This window comes from Bufo bufo, chromosome 5 (assembly GCF_905171765.1).
Source record: "Bufo bufo chromosome 5, aBufBuf1.1, whole genome shotgun sequence".
NCBI classification, from domain to species: domain Eukaryota; kingdom Metazoa; phylum Chordata; class Amphibia; order Anura; family Bufonidae; genus Bufo; species Bufo bufo.
The window spans coordinates 546,086,395-546,103,962 of NC_053393.1; the positions used below are offsets into that span (position 1 = coordinate 546,086,395).

At 49.0% G+C, this 17,568-nt stretch overlaps 1 protein-coding gene across 2 annotated transcripts in view; it reads right to left on the bottom strand.

Moving 5' to 3' along the window:
- Positions 1-416: 416 nt before the first annotated feature.
- KCNH2 (potassium voltage-gated channel subfamily H member 2) overlaps positions 417-17,568 on the bottom strand; it is a 246,775-nt gene continuing 229,623 nt past the window's right edge. For both annotated transcript variants that reach the window (XM_040431368.1, XM_040431367.1), the window contains 8 exons: positions 14,410-14,609; positions 11,700-11,952; positions 11,424-11,617; positions 10,983-11,082; positions 10,355-10,621; positions 10,083-10,269; positions 4,545-4,701; positions 417-4,339 (listed from right to left, as the gene is read on the bottom strand). In XM_040431368.1, the coding sequence (XP_040287302.1) occupies positions 4,160-4,339; positions 4,545-4,701; positions 10,083-10,269; positions 10,355-10,621; positions 10,983-11,082; positions 11,424-11,617; positions 11,700-11,952; positions 14,410-14,609 (1,538 nt within the window). In that variant the 3' untranslated portion in view covers positions 417-4,159. The remainder of the gene's footprint in view (positions 4,340-4,544; positions 4,702-10,082; positions 10,270-10,354; positions 10,622-10,982; positions 11,083-11,423; positions 11,618-11,699; positions 11,953-14,409; positions 14,610-17,568) is intronic.

Genomic DNA, 17,568 nt, shown 5'->3' on the forward strand with positions numbered 1-17,568 from the left:
AGGTGTGATCACGTTTACACTGCCTGAACCTGTCAATGTGTCCAGGGCGTGACAGTTGCAGAGAGAGCAGAGCCTCTCGGTGTAATGGCAACGCCCCCGTTGCTCCTAAAGGCTCATTTGCATATATCAAAACATCATTTTTCTCAGCAGTGCGGGCACATAGGAACATGGGACCAACACAGACGCCTTTATCTGCCAAGTGCACATGTAACAGCTCAGCCAGTGCCATAGGGACAAAACTGCTGACAGACGCCCTTTAATGGAGCTACATCAGGACTGATACTCCAGTCACTTCCAAAGCTGCATTTAGAACTCTGGCTGGCCTTTGCCCTGACACCTTCTAGTAACCCCTGTACAGTCCTCCCAATCTTCCATAATGCATTGCAGCGGTGTGCAAAGCATTATGGGATCTCTAGGGTTGCATAAGTCAGCATTAAACATACTGCTGCTTGGATCAGCCCCGTCCAGACACCGCAGCAGCAGCAGCTTCCTGCAATGCCGTGAACTCAGCCTGTAGTCATACCTGGTGCACACCACATGTCTCTCAGTGCAACACAGTGGAAAACACAGTGCACTGCAGAGACTGAACCAGCAGGGGGCAGCAGTGAGATGAAACAGAAGCCTGACAGCCAACAGCAATCCAGATTTATTTTTTAATGCGGCTTTGGATTTGAATGGAGCATAAAACGCAATACAAGTAAAGTGATTTAAACATCTGACGTAAGTTAACGCCATACAATGATGCGTTAACAAAATGGCGACGTGACCCCGCGTAACAGGGTCGGCCGGAATTTGTAATCTTTCAAAACACGTACTAAATACCTCAGGAAAGAGCAAAGAGTTGTGCAAAAGAAATAACCAAAAACTAATATTATATCAGACATTTAGCAGGTAGAACCTATTCTGACGCTACTAACAAGTCAAAGGGAAGGGGCAGGGGACGCTACGCGGCGAGCGCGCCGCCGCCGAGAAGATGCACAATCATGAGCTTTGTGTTTTCAGGCACAATTACCCCCAAGTGTTTGGAAACTTGGCGCAACTAAGATCAGCAGCCTCCGTCTTATGTACAGTCACAAATGAATACCGCCACGTCGGTCAGCAGGATCTACAATTGTATCGGCAGGTTCCCGGACGTGTGCGGTGACGGCCTCGTTCACACTACATCCAGAGCCGGCACCGTACGCAGCGTGGCAGATTCACAACTGATACGTAAAATGCATCAATCATGGCACCCAAAGTGTGAACACGGCCTTTCAGAGCGGATCGTGAGCGCAGTAGAGTAGACTGTAGTGTAGACCTACAGAGAGAGAGCAGGAATGGGCCATGGGTGCAAGCTCCGAGTGAAGGACGCCAGAGATTTTGTGGGTGCTGCAGCCCGATGGCGCTTACACTGCAAATTACACCGCAACGTACGCGTTCACCGGTTCTTCATGGCAAATGTAAAAATGAACAGTAACATGACTAACACAGATGGCGACACTGCGTGGCTATGCCACGGGGTGAACACAACAGCAAAAACGGAGATGGCTCTTTAATGGGGAGGCAGCCACCTTGTACAATTCAGGTGAACTCCACCTCTGCTAGGAGTGTCACCCCGGCCAGCAGCGCAGGAGGAGCAGACTGGTGTGACGCTATCAGCCGATGCTGCTTTGTCGCTTCAATCCCCCCCCCTCCCTATTATAAGGGCTGTGCTAAACCATCCGTGTTCAGGGTCAATCCACAAGCTTGCTGACTGTTTCCTAAAATAATCAGTGCAATTGTGAATTGAGGATATACATTTAGATATCCCCCGTAGTCTGCCACCCTACATGGCCGAGGTGCTGTCCATATATCAGTCTCAAGCTACCTCTAATATTGAGTCACTTTGTATATGAGATTCTCTATCTTGTTTTGGTCTCCATTCACATTTAGAGCTGCGCTCACAATTCTGCTGGAATCTGTACTGTCAAACGCAATGCACTTCAGCCAAAAAGGAAACAGCCGCAGCCGTTGTCAGATGAGCAGAATTTAAATCCAGCTCTGGATGTGACTGGAGTTAGTCAAATGTAATGTAATCAGTACAGTGCTTGAATTGTGGCTACATTACATTGAATCCTATGATATTTTTCTAATAATTTTTATATTAATATGGACCCTTAAAGGCTATGGACATCTTTGCAGTGATTTTTTTTTATATTGTTCATTTGCTTCCTATATGCAAAATTAAAGGGATATTCCCATCACAGACAATGGGGGCATGTCATTAGGATATGTCGCCATTGTCTGATAGGGCGCAGATGGGAATACCCCTTTAAGTTATATATTTCCTACCATCTGCTGATGCAGAGTATGTGTAAGCTCTTCATCTAGCTGTTGGTGCTGCTGAATCGGACATAAATGCACCACTGCTGCTGTTTCCGACAGCTCTCTCTGCTCTCCCCATCCCTTCTCTCGGAGGAGGTTGTACGCTGCAGACCATAGTGTGGAGAAGGAGAGATACATCCTGGATGACAGCTCACACAGGCTGTAGATAGGAGGAGAGCACACACAAGACAGTCTGCAGGGGGGTAATCTCATAGACTGTCGACAAGTGTAGAGAAAGCAGATCACCCACAGCAGAAGGAGACATCACACGTCTCAGCATCAGGGAAGCAGAGAGAATCTGTTACAAGCTATGAAGAGAAAATGAGTCAAGGAATGAAGCTGTGCTGATACATGAGAGCAAGAGAAGATAGTAGCATCCTGGACACACAGATCCAGCATGGACAGTATTACTGGGAGGGACACATCCATGTGAGGAAAGTCCGAAATTAGGAGCAAGTTGTAAACAGAATATCAGGGGATCTGAAAATGAATGAATGAAGGTTGTATCCTGAAACTTAGTGTGAGTTTAACTCAACGTAAGCATTAACCTACTGTGGGTGAGAATCAAAATGTCCATAGCCTTTATGCTGATGACTGATCTTTGCATTGTAATCTAGTGCACTGCCTCTTATGTTCTGTCATATTTCGAGGGGTAGACAACCATGGAGAGCAGATGTCTGGTGCATAATCTGGTCCACAGTGGGACCTAGAGATACTCTATAAATATCCATGTCATTGACAGCTCCGCATGGAGGACATGGACTTCATTTATCATATGATAGTTATCCACCCCTGCGGATGGAGCACAGGTAGCGAGCCTACGACAGATGGTGGAAGATATCAGAGACCTTCACTGGGGGAATCTTAAAACGGCAGAGCAGCATCTGTGACGTCAGAAAAGTCAACTATCCTTCTATACCTGGGTAGCAAGCTTTGGGCTACACCTGAGAAGCTCCTCAAGGACATTGTGCTTTTTCTAGAAGATGACAGGATAGGAGACACAGCAGTCGAGACTGAGGACAAACATGAGCAACAAGAACCCAGTGATTGACTAATGGTAACAGTCTGTGCTCCTGGCCTGTGACGTGACGCTCTGCAGACTGACAAGGTCAACGAAAGCTCGGTCATCGGCACGGCCAGGAGGTTAACGGTGATAGAACACATGACAACCGGTGACTTGACTCATGGACTACATAGGTGAAGGGGACATAATATTTGTGAACAGGAAGACACATCTCATCTACAAGGAACCCCCACATCCTTGAGAGAACTCCCAAAGGCAGGTCTGGAATAAGCTGACAGACCACCCTCAAGTCCAATTCCACCTAGAATTGATCGGTGCACTTAGAGCTGGATCGCTTTGTGGAGAGAACGTCTAAGCTCGGGAGGAAAGTATTCGTCCCCCACTCCCCGATCCTCTTGATGATATATTCACTCTTTACCTGGTTGCTCCAAATGCGAGAGTGAAGGGAGAAGATGGACAGAAATTACAACTATGGGTTGCCTGACTACGGTGGAGCGCGTCCTCATGCGGCTTCCCGCAGCTGGCGCTCAAGGCGCTGATATCACAGAAACGTCAGTACCCTATTATGATGCTGAATTTCCACGTCTGGTTCCAGCCTCCCAATAAGGGAGGTTTTGCTCCGTATTTTCCATCACCCGTTGCGTCCATCCATGTGTAGAACGCCACGCCGGGTGTCTGTGCTATGAAGTTTTCCTGGCGTGACTCCATATGGCCTTTTTTGTTTTGAATTTACGGTGCCAGGGTTTGGCTTGTGTCCATAGTCTGACAGTAGCTTCTCCAGTGAACCTGCCCCTAACTGCCCGGGTCTGAGGAATGTCTCTGTGGGGTTCTCAAGTCCAGGGGGTTCTCCAAGTTCCCGGGGAGTGAGAGACGTCGAGGACTGCAAGTGGGCTCCACATGGAGAGTCTGCGGGGCCAGAGGCATTTCACATAACTTATAATTCATTCCCTCCACGTCCTGGTATTCAAAAACCTGCAGGGGGAAGGTCAGAGAAACCATCAGCAGACCTGCAGAGAGGGTTGTGGTGTAATAATCTGCAGGATATACCACTATGTATCTGTCAGGGTATAGAGAAGACACAGAGATATTCTGCAGATCTCTAGAGAGGTCAGAGGTGTAATAATCTGTAGGAAACATCACGTACGAGATGCTGGGGTACTGAGGCTCCCGGTTTTACCTGAGAAGAGGATGCCATATTCTGCTCTCCACACGGGTGGCAGCTGGACATCTGAGGGGGAGAGGACACGGTGCTGTATGCCGGGGGGACGATGACCATCTGCTTCTGCAATAACTGCATGATAGTGTTGATGTCGGTCACCATGCGGTGCTCCAACCTGCGGGGGTGACAAAGAGCGTGAGAGGAGGACGAGGCGGGCAAATACCAGCTCCAACCTGCGGGGGTGACAAAGAGCGCGAGAGGAGGACGAGGGGGGCGGATACCAGCTCCAACCTGCGGGGGTGACAAAGAGCGTGAGAGGAGGACGAGGCGGGCAAATACCAGCTCCAACCTGCGGGGGTGACAAAGAGCGTAAGAGGAGGACGAGGGGGGCGGATACCAGCTCCAACCTGCGGGGGTGACAAAGAGCGTGAGAGGAGGACGAGGGAGGGGGATACCTGCTCCAACCTGCGGGGGTGACAAAGAGCGTGAGAGGAGGACGAGGGGGGCGGATACCTGCTCCAACCTGCAGGGGAGACAGAGTGTAAGAGGAGGACGAGGGGGGCGGATACCTGCTCCAACCTGCAGGGGAGACAGAGAGTGTAAGAGGAGGGGAGGGGGATACCTGCTCAAACCTGCAGGGGAGACAAAGAGCGTAAGAGGAGGACGAGGGGGGCAGATACCAGCTCCAACCTGTGGGGGTGACAAAGAGCGTGAGAGGAGGACGAGGGGGGCAGATACCAGCTCCAACCTGCAGGGGAGACAGAGTGTAAGAGGAGGACGAGGGGAGGGGGATACCTGCTCCAACCTGCAGGGGTGACAGAGAGTGTAAGAGGAGGGGAGGGGGATACCTGCTCAAACCTGCAGGGGAGACAGAGAGTGTGAGAGGAGGACGAGGGGGGCGGATACCAGCTCCAACCTGCGGGGGTGACAAAGAGCGTGAGAGGAGGACGAGGGAGGGGGATACCTGCTCCAACCTGCAGGGGAGACAGAGAGTGTAAGGGGAGGACGAGGGAAGGGGGATACCTGCTCCAACCTGCAGGAGAGACAGAGAGTGTAAGAGGAGGACGAGGGGAGGGGGATACCTGCTCCAACCTGCGGGGGTGACAGAGAGTGTAAGAGGAGGACGAGGGGAGGGGGATACCTGCTCCAACCTGCAGGGGAGACAGAGAGTGTAAGAGGAGGACGAGGGGAGGGGGATACCTGCTCCAACCTGCGGGGGAGACAGAGAGTGTAAGAGGAGGACGAGGGGAGGAGGATACCTGCTCCAACCTGCAAGGGTGACAGAGAGTGTAAGAGGAGGACGAGGGGAGGAGGATACCTGCTCCAACCTGCAAGGGTGACAGAGAGTGTGAGAGGAGGACGAGGGGAGGAGGATACCTGCTCCAACCTGCGGGGGTGACAGAGAGTGTGAGAGGAGGACGAGGGGAGGAGGATACCTGCTCCAATCTGCGGGGGAGACAGAGAGTGTAAGAGGAGGACGAGGGGAGGGGGATACCTGCTCCAACCTGCAGGGGAGACAGAGAGTGTAAGAGGAGGACGAGGGGAGGGGGATACCTGCTCCAACCTGCGGGGGAGACAGAGAGTGTAAGAGGAGGACGAGGGGAGGGGGATACCTGCTCCAACCTGCAGGGGAGACAGAGAGTGTAAGAGGAGGACGAGGGGAGGGGGATACCTGCTCCAACCTGCAGGAGAGACAGAGAGTGTAAGAGGAGGACGAGGGGAGGGGGATACCTGCTCCAACCTGCAGGGGAGACAGAGAGTGTAAGAGGAGGACGAGGGGAGGAGGATACCTGCTCCAACCTGCGGGGGTGACAGAGAGTGTAAGAGGAGGACGAGGGGAGGGGGATACCAGCTCCAACCTGCAGGAGAGACAGAGAGTGTAAGAGGAGGACGAGGGGAGGGGGATACCTGCTCCAACCTGCAGGGGTGACAGAGAGTGTAAGAGGAGGACGAGGGGAGGGGGATACCTGCTCCAATCTGCGGGGGAGACAGAGAGTGTAAGAGGAGGACGAGGGGGGCGGATACCTGCTCCAACCTGTGGGGGAGACAGAGAGCATGAGAGGGTGACGAGGGGAACAAGATGAGAATGGCGTGGAGTTATATTACAGTACAGGATGTAGTTATATTACATGGGTGAGGCGTATAAAGCCGGTAATGTTTAGGTTGAAGGGTGGAGTAATAGAACAAGTGAGGAATAACGGTTAGGGTGGAGTTATATTACAGTGACGAGTAATATATTTCATAGGTGAGGAGTACGAGAACTTTAGTGTTTTGGATGGAGCTATATTTCAGGAGAGTAGATGGGGATATGGGTTAGGGTGGAGCTATATACTGGGGAGTAGATGGGGATATGGGTTAGGGTGGAGCTATATACTGGGGAGTAGATGAGGATAAGGGTTAGGGTGGAGCTATATACTGGGGAGTAGATGGGGATATGGGTTAGGGTGAAGCTATATACTGGGGAGTAGATGAGGATAAGGGTTAGGGTGGAGCTATATTTCAGGAGAGTAGATGGGGATATGGGTTAGGGTGGAGCTATATACTGGGGAGTAGATGGGGATATGGGTTAGGGTGGAGCTATATACTGGGGAGTAGATGGGGATATGGGTTAGGGTGGAGCTATATACTGGGGAGTAGATGGGGATATGGGTTAGGGTGGAGCTATATACTGGGGAGTAGATGGGGATATGGGTTAGGGTGGAGCTATATACTGGGGAGTAGATGGGGATATGGGTTAGGGTGGAGCTATATACTGGGGAGTAGATAGGGATATGGGTTAGGGTGGAGCTATATACTGCGGAGTAGATGGGGATAAGGGTTAGGGTAGAGCTATATACTGGGGAGTAGATGGGGATAAGGGTTAGGGTGGAGCTATATACTGGGGAGTAGATGGGGATATGGGTTAGGGTGGAGCTATATACTGGGGAGTAGATGGGGATATGGGTTAGGGTGGAGCTATATACTGGGGAGTAGATGGGGATATGGGTTAGGGTGAAGCTATATACTGGGGAGTAGATTGGGATATGGGTTAGGGTGGAGCTATATACTGGGGAGTAGATTGGGATATGGGTTAGGGTGGAGCTATATACTGGGGAATAGATGTGGATATGGGTTAGGGTGGAGCTATATACTGGGGAGTAGATGGGGATAAGGGTTAGGGTGGAGCTATATACTGGGGAGTAGATGGGGATAAGGGTTAGGGTGGAGCTATATACTGGGGAGTAGATGGGGATATGGGTTAGGGTGGAGCTATATACTGGGGAATAGATGGGGATAAGGGTTAGGGTGGAGCTATATACTGGGGAGTAGATGGGGATAAGGGTTAGGGTGGAGCTATATACTGGGGAGTACATAGGGATATGGGTTAGGGTGGAGCTATATACTGCGGAGTAGATGGGGATATGGGTTAGGGTTGAGCTATATACTGGGGAGTAGATAGGGATATGGGTTAGGGTGGAGCTATATACTGGGGAGTAGATGGGGATATGGGTTAGGGTGGAGCTATATACTGGGGAGTACATAGGGATATGGGTTAGGGTGGAGCTATATACTGCGGAGTAGATGGGGATATGGGTTAGGGTGGAGCTATATACTGGGGAGTAGATGGGGATATGGGTTAGGGTGGAGCTATATACTGGGGAGTAGATGGGGATATGGGTTAGGGTGGAGCTATATACTGGGGAGTAGATGGGGATAAGGGTTAGGGTAGAGCTATATACTGGGGAGTAGATGGGGATAAGGGTTAGGGTAGAGCTATATACTGGGGAGTAGATGGGGATAAGGGTTAGGGTGGAGCTATATACTGGGGAGTAGATGGGGATATGGGTTAGGGTGGAGCTATATACTGGGGAGTAGATGGGGATATGGGTTAGGGTGGAGCTATATACTGGGGAGTAGATGGGGATATGGGTTAGGGTGAAGCTATATACTGGGGAGTAGATTGGGATATGGGTTAGGGTGGAGCTATATACTGGGGAGTAGATTGGGATATGGGTTAGGGTGGAGCTATATACTGGGGAATAGATGTGGATATGGGTTAGGGTGGAGCTATATACTGGGGAGTAGATGGGGATAAGGGTTAGGGTGGAGCTATATACTGGGGAGTAGATGGGGATAAGGGTTAGGGTGGAGCTATATACTGGGGAGTAGATGGGGATATGGGTTAGGGTGGAGCTATATACTGGGGAATAGATGGGGATAAGGGTTAGGGTGGAGCTATATACTGGGGAGTAGATGGGGATAAGGGTTAGGGTGGAGCTATATACTGGGGAGTACATAGGGATATGGGTTAGGGTGGAGCTATATACTGCGGAGTAGATGGGGATATGGGTTAGGGTTGAGCTATATACTGGGGAGTAGATAGGGATATGGGTTAGGGTGGAGCTATATACTGGGGAGTAGATGGGGATATGGGTTAGGGTGGAGCTATATACTGGGGAGTACATAGGGATATGGGTTAGGGTGGAGCTATATACTGCGGAGTAGATGGGGATATGGGTTAGGGTGGAGCTATATACTGGGGAGTAGATGGGGATATGGGTTAGGGTGGAGCTATATACTGGGGAGTAGATGGGGATATGGGTTAGGGTGGAGCTATATACTGGGGAGTAGATGGGGATATGGGTTAGGGTGAAGCTATATACTGGGGAGTAGATAGGGATATGGGTTAGGGTGGAGCTATATACTGGGGAGTAGATAGGGATATGGGTTAGGGTGGAGCTATATACTGGGGAGTAGATGGGGATATGGGTTAGGGTGGAGCTATATACTGCGGAGTAGATGGGGATATGGGTTAGGGTGGAGCTATATACTGGGGAGTAGATGGGGATATGGGTTAGGGTGGAGCTATATACTGGGGAGTAGATGGGGATAAGGGTTAGGGTGGAGCTATATACTGGGGAGTAGATGGGGATATGGGTTAGGGTGGAGCTATATACTGGGGAGTAGATGGGGATATGGGTTAGGGTGGAGCTATATACTGCGGAGTAGATAGGGATATGGGTTAGGGTGGAGCTATATACTGGGGAGTAGATAGGGATATGGGTTAGGGTGGAGCTATATACTGGGGAGTAGATAGGGATATGGGTTAGGGTGGAGCTATATACTGGGGAGTAGATGGGGATATGGGTTAGGGTGGAGCTGTATACTGCGGAGTAGATGGGGATATGGGTTAGGGTGGAGCTATATACTGGGGAGTAGATGGGGATATGGGTTAGGGTGGAGCTATATACTGGGGAGTAGATGGGGATATGGGTTAGGGTGGAGCTATATACTGGGGAGTAGATGGGGATATGGGTTAGGGTGGAGCTATATACTGGGGAGTAGATAGGGATATGGGTTAGGGTGGAGCTATATACTGGGGAGTAGATGGGGATATGGGTTAGGGTGAAGCTATATACTGCGGAGTAGATGGGGATATGGGTTAGGGTGGAGCTATATACTGGGGAGTAGATAGGGATATGGGTTAGGGTGGAGCTATATACTGGGGAGTAGATAGGGATATGGGTTAGGGTGGAGCTATATACTGGGGGTCCTGAGTGATCGTCGTCCCCTCACCTGTTGAGCTGCTTCTGCAGTTGATCCAGCCTGTTCCCTAATTCACATTTTTGCCGCCGGCTGAGGGAAGGCATGGGTGCGCTGAGGGTGGAGTGAGCGGGTATGGTGCAGCGTGGCAGCTCCTGGTACTGACGTCCATTACGGTCCCCCCAGAAGCTAAAGATGTTTGACACCCCGGAAAAAGCTCCTGGAGGGTGGAAAAGAAGGCAGCGTGAGCCGTGTATACGTACAACGGACGTCTGCGACTCGGCAGAGCTCACCCTGCGCGTTACCTGACAGGTGATTGCACATGTCTCCCCCGCTGTGGTCCCTCTCCGCCTCTCCCCCGCTCGCTGCTGTGAAGTTGCTGCACGTAGCGCGGGTTGGTGACAGCTCAACGGTGCTGGACATTGCTGCCGGCTGCTCGTCATCGCTGGACGGTGGACTGGACGGGGGGCTGCTGTGCTGCTCACCCCAACTTGTATCCTCCGGTGCTAGATTGTTCCGGATCAGCCGGCTTGACCTCTGACTTTTCTTGACTTCCCCGGCATTGTCAGCGTCTGTGGCGGGAAGTATGATTAGCAATCGCTCTCACTATGCAGATGTAGCTGAGCTGAGGCTGTCATCTAGCATCATTTTACAGGTTAAATCTACATGTAATGATGAGCAACTTTATAAATATATAAATTAAAGTTACATCACTCATTATACACTTGTCACATGCAAAGCTGCGGTCACAATTGTTCTAAACCATACGAATTTTGGAAGCAGCTTTGGATATGACTAGAGTATAAAGGCACAATTTAACTCACAGCTAGTACAAACTTTTTGTCAGGACCCTTGGGGTCTTCAGCCTTTGATAAATCATTGTGCATATTGGATCATAAGTAAGTGCCCCCCAGACCCCCCTCCAGCCCTCACCTCTGTCTGTTCGTCTACGGAATGACAGCTTGCGCCGCCTCAGCTTGTTAAATCCGCTGTCCGACTCGTCGCTGCTCGGAGATCCTGGGATCATGTTGGTCTGAAGACAGGAGTAGAGAAAGAAAAGTGAGCGCCCCCTACTGTAAGTACCTTGGCTTACTTATCTCGCTGTCCTTTACTCCAATCACATCCAAGGCTGCACTCACAATGTAAACAGACTGAAGTTTATTTGTACTTAGGAGTCATGTGACATGACAACTTAGTCACCTGAGCTCCCACAATGCACTGCGCTCTGTTAACAGTACAGCAGCAAATTATTTCTAAATGCAGCTTTAGTGGTAACTAGAGTATAAGACATAACGAGTGGAAATGAACTATGCACGTTGCCATGCCCTGCGCCCACATGTGCCCCACAGCAAAGACTGTCCGCAGTACACTCACATCTCGCAGGTTAAAGGTGATCTCTAAACTGGACCAGAAGTAGTCGGAGAATTCTGGATACATGTCCAGGACTTCCAGCAAGTCTTCCCGGTGAATCTTATGAAGGTCACAGTATGTCAGGGCTCGGACGTCCGCGTTAGACTTTCCAGGCCGAGCGTAGAGATTGAGGGGCTCCCCGAATATATCGTTCTTCCCTGCAGAGAAGGTGACAAGGTCAGGAGTCTCCAGTGCAGGTCAGGGGGTCACAAAACAGGTGGACATCAGAATGATACTAACCCAGTATGGCAACCACCACATCCCCACGTAAGATTTCAATGGACCCCCGGGACAGGAAGTACAGGGCCGTAAGAACATCGCCTGCATGTACCAAGGTGTCCCCGGGAGGGGCATGGGTGGTCTTAAACTTCATTGCCAGGGCCCGCAAACAACCCTTTGTGGCTCCTTTGAAAGGCTTGCAGTTCTGAAGAAGACTTCTGTTCAGATGGAGACAAATGTCCGCCTGGAGGCACTCTGGGAAACCTTTCAAGACCTTCACAGAGGGGACACAAAATGGTCCAAGTTATGAGAAACGAGGAAGACGGGAGATAATGGGTGTAAGGAGAGATTGTGGGTACAGAAAAGCAGAGGACACAAGGGGTGCTGGGTACAGAAGGGCAAACATGGTGGAGGGCACAGAAGAGTGGAGAACATGAGTGACAATGGATACAGAAAGGCAAAGAGTGGAGGAGAGTATAAGTCACAGAAGGACATTAGTGATGGTGGGTACAAGAAACGAGTGACGTGGGTGCAGAAAACAGAAGGACATGAAGGATGTAGGGTACGAAAGACAGGCGGACATCAGTGATGGCGGGAACAAAAAACAGAAGACCATGAGTCATGCATGACTGTAGAACATGAGTGATGGTGGGTACAGAAGACAAAAGGATGTTACTGATGGTGGAAACGGGAGACAGAAGGACATGGGGAATCTAAGGTACAGAAGACAGAAGGACATGAGCGATGGTGGAAACAGGAGGACATGAGGGATGAAGGGTACAGAAGAGAGAAGTGTGACAGTGGAAACAGAAGACAACAGAAGAATATGAGTGATGAAGGAAATTAGTGATGGTGGACATGAGTGACGGTGGAAACAGAAGACAATAGGACATGAGTGATGTTGGGTACAGAAGACAATAGGATATGAGTAAGGTTAGGTACAGAAGACAGGAGGAAATTATCATGATACAGAAGACAATAGTACATGAGTGATGACGAGTACTGAAGACAATAGGACATGAGTGATGGGTTCAGAAGACAAGAGGACACGAATAATATTGGGTACAGAAGAAAGGAGGACCTGAGTGATGACGAGTACAGAAGACAGGAGGACACGAGTGATGTTGGGTACAGAAGAACGGAGGACAAGAGTGATGACGTGTACAGAAAAAAGGAGGACATGATTGATGACGAGTACAGAAGACAGGAGGACATGAGTGATGGGTTCAGAAGACAAGAGGACACGAATAATATTGGGTACAGAAGAAAGGAGGACCTGAGTGATGACGAGTACAGAAGACAGGAGGACACGAGTGATGTTGGGTACAGAAGAACGGAGGACAAGAGTGATGTTGGGTACAGAAGACAGGAGGACACGGGTGATGTTGGGTACAGAAGAAAGGAGGACAAGAGTGATGACGAGTACAGAAGAAAGGAGGACATGAGTGATGACGAGTACAAAAGACAGGAGCACACGAGTGATGTTGGGTACAGAAGAAAGGAGGACAAGAGTGATGACGTGTACAGAAAAAAGGAGGACATGATTGATGACGAGTACAGAAGACAGGAGGACATGATTGATGACGAGTACAGAAGACAGGAGGACATCCATAAAGCTAACAAACAGCAAACAAAATCTGGCAGCACACCGTTATACATGCAAACAATAGAACTAGGGATTAGAGATTACTCTGGATTACAGCGGTACTATATCTACTATACATGAGAAATTGAAGCTCTTCACACATCATTTTTTATCAAATGTGTGTTAGGCCCATCTACCAGCGTCAAGGTGGATTCTCTAGATGGGTACCTAACACTAACAGAACTGCCTCTCCTGGGCCTAACTTAAAGGATATGGACACCTTTGTAAAATAAATAAATAAAAAAAAAACTAAAAAAAAAAACTAAAAAAAAAAACTTTTAACACTAATTAGTTTATTTTGTGGAGAAAATAATGTCTCCAATTGGTACTGTTTATTTATCTTTTTTCATTTTTGATCTACAGCCTCTGATTCTCTGTAACCACTCCTTGCTCCACAGGGGAGCGTGCATTGTCTCCCTCTCCCTCCTCCAACTTACCCCTTCCCCTTCAGGATGGCAGAGCGGTGCAAACTGTCAGCTGTAACATACAGCTGACAGTCTGCTTCAAACTGCAGGCATAACCCCTTCCATGCCGCAGTCCTTAGGGACCGCTGTATGGAAGGGGCTAACCATCGGGCCGCTGCTTTGCTGTGGCAGCGGCCCAATGCTGTGGCATTAAACCCCCCCCCCTTCTTTAGGATGGCCATCAATCCCCAGCCCTAAGGGCTAATCATCGAGCTGCTGCTCTGCCCCCTCCCAGGATGTCCAAGGGGCACGAATGGCTCCCCTCAGGATGGCCGAGTGGCACAAGCCCCATACAGTATTAAAATGTATTGGCTCCCATGAGTCGAAATTATTGCTTTGTGAAATCTCGCGAGACTTCGCGCAATAACTTCATAAATTATTTTGTACTGTAAAAAACCATTTCCCGAACTTGGGTTTGGTCCCAGTAGCCCTGGGCAGATGGGCGGAGAGAGCTCAATCTAAAGGAGGCAGCTACCGACCAAACATACTACAAGAACATTTAGACTAGCACATCAATTCTTGCAGTGTGTTTGGAGGGCAGCTGCCTCCTTTATATGAAGCATTCCGCTCCATATAGCTGGTTCCTCTACCGCCCCAAACGTTGTAGGAAAGCTGGACTCACTGCGTTCATGTCGATGCCGTTGGTATAGGACCACGCATGCTGGAAATACTCCTCCAAGCGCTGCCGCAGGGGGTTGGGAATCTGATGGAAACGGATGAACTCCCGGACCCGCAGCATCTGAGTGTGGTACCGGGCAGTGCCAGAGTACAGACGCTGGATGATGGCGGACACATTCCCAAAAATACTGGCATACATGAGCGCTGCAGAGACAAGAGGGCAGGGTTAGAGAACAGACATCCTACTACCTCCTCACCATCACAGGTCATCCACAGATGCAGCAGAGCTGAACTGAATTGCACATTTGCTTCCTGATGCATAGTGACTACATTATGCCGCAATGAAAGACGACATGCGTTCCTCTAAAAAGCATAGGATAGGAGTTCACACTTTATGGATCTTTTTAAGAAGTGACCAATAAAGAATAGTTTTATGAAGACGCAGGGCCGGGTTTCCTTATCAGTACTGGACTGTTCCAGAGCAACTTCTCCGTGCACCGTCACATTTTCCCGGGATTTTGACCCTTTAGTGGAGATCCGTATGAGCTTCCCTCGTCTGTCTTCATTAGTACACTGACCTACAGTCCCATGAACAAGCACAGAACAGGTAATAACTGAAATGTGCAGAATAGTGAGTGCAGCTCAGGATCAGTACAGGATAAGTAATGTATGTACACAGTGACTGCACCAGCAGAATAGTGAGTGCAGCTCTGGAGTATAATACAGGATGTAACTCAGGATCAGTACAGGATAAGTAATGTATGTACACAGTGACTGCACCAGCAGAATAGTGAGTGCAGCTCTGGAGTATAATACAGGATGTAAATCAGGATCAGTACAGGATAAGTAATGTAATGTATGTACACAGTGACTGCACCAGCAGAATAGTGAGTGCAGCTCTGGAGTATAATACAGGATGTAACTCAGGATCAGTACAGGATAAGTAATGTATGTACACAGTGACTGCACCAGCAGAATAGTGAGTGCAGCTCTGGAGTATAATACAGGATGTAACTCAGGATCAGTACAGGATAAGTAATGTATGTACATAGTGACTGCACCAGCAGAATAGTGAGTGCAGCTCTGGAGTATAATACAAGATGTAACTCAGGATCAGTACAGGATAAGTAATGTATGTACACAGTGACTCCACCAGCAGAATCGTGAGTGCTGCTCTGGGGTATAATATAGGATGTAACTCAGGATAAGTAATGTATGTGCACAGTGACTCCACCAGCAGAATAGTGAGTGCTGCTCTGGGGTATAATATAGGATGTAACTCAGGATAAGTAATGTATGTACACAGTGACTGCACCAGCAGAATAGTGAGTGCAGCTCTGGAGTATAATACAGGATGTAACTCAGGATCAGTACAGGATAAGTAATGTATGTACACAGTGACTGCACCAGCAGAATAGTGAGTGCAGCTCTGGAGTATAATACAGGATGTAACTCAGGATCAGTACAGGATAAGTAATGTATGTACATAGTGACTGCACCAGCAGAATAGTGAGTGCAGCTCTGGAGTATAATACAGGATGTAACTCAGGATCAGTACAGGATAAGTAATGTATGTACACAGTGACTGCACCAGCAGAATAGTGAGTGCAGCTCAGGAGTATAATACAGGATGTAACTCAGGATCAGTAATGTATGTGCACAGTGACTGCACCAGCAGAATAGTGAGTGCAGCTCTGGAGTATAATACAGGATGTAACTCAGGATCAGTACAAGATAAGTAATGTATGTACACAGTGACTGCACCAGCAGAATAGTGAGTGCAGCTCTGGAGTATAATACAGGAAGTAACATAATAATGAAAGGCTATGGATTCCTTTGGGGCATTATTTATTATTGAATTCTACTTATTTTCTGCTAAAATCATTTTATTAGTTCAACTTTATTAAAAGTTTTCATCAGTTTTTCCTTTCCACTCTACAGTATCTGCTGACTGTTCCTTCTCGTCGCTGACGTCTCAGTCTCTTGTCCTTATCTCCTGACCACTCCTAAACACTCAGCTTAACTATGATCGGACGGACTGGCTGCAATGTTTATGAGCTGGCAGTAAGGATACAGATGGAGCAGCTCTCATGGACTGAAGGAGAAGACGTCTGCAGACACTGGGAAACAGAAAGCTGCAGAAGAAAATCTTTAATAAAGACCAACTGAAAAAAATTATTCGCAGCCCAAAATAAGTAGAATGCAATAATAAAAAACTGCCCCCAAAGGTGTCAACAGAATTTAAAGTTTAACTACTGAGCCAGGATAATGCTACATATATTCTATAAAATGGTGTTAAATCATTTAAAAACCCTATTCACACTGCTCAGATATAACTGCATGTAGTCATGTATGATCTCCGAACCTGTCCTGCACTCACACCGTCTGGCCACTGGGTGGCAGTGCAGCACACCTTATACATTTTGACTGATGACTATTCCATAAGCAGAATTTCGGAGCAGGGACGGTCGGCTCTGCGTGACGATAAATCTCTGCTCCGGGCGCAGCTTTGGATGTGATATTTACCTCCCAACAATGGAAAACAATTGACGTAATTGAGGTGAAGCTGCTGCAAATGTCACCTGCCGGATAATGAGGACCCGTCATGACTGCACCAGACAGATAAGGCTACTTTCACATTAGCGTTATTCTTTTCCGGTATTGAGTTCCGTCCTAGACAGACCATGGAGGTGGTGCATGCTCGGCTTCTGCTCACCTGTGTATGGGCGCGGGCGCCAGACATGATCCAAGCGGCGTCTGCCCGTGAGCCATAAAATCCAATCCACACCACGTAAGATGATGACTATGAGCCGTCTACGGAACGCTCAAAAAGTGGAAAATGGTTGGGAACGCCATGAGTGGCAGGGGAACATCTGTGAGGGGCGGTCTCCATCACTGCAGCCATCTTGAAAGCCACCATCTTATAGCCAGAAATAGCTAAGCGCTGGCTCGGCCCATAGAAGCGGGTGCAGCGTTGGCTGCGCTTGCGCTGTGCTCGTCCCATTAATTTCTATAATGCTTCTAAATATTGCACAGTATGGTGCTCAGCTACTTTCGGCACTCCCATAGAGATGAATGGAGTCAATCCGCTAGGAGATAGCTGCAGGTCCCAGAGATGGGACCCGCATCTATCAGACGGTATGCCACCCGTGCCTGAATCCTG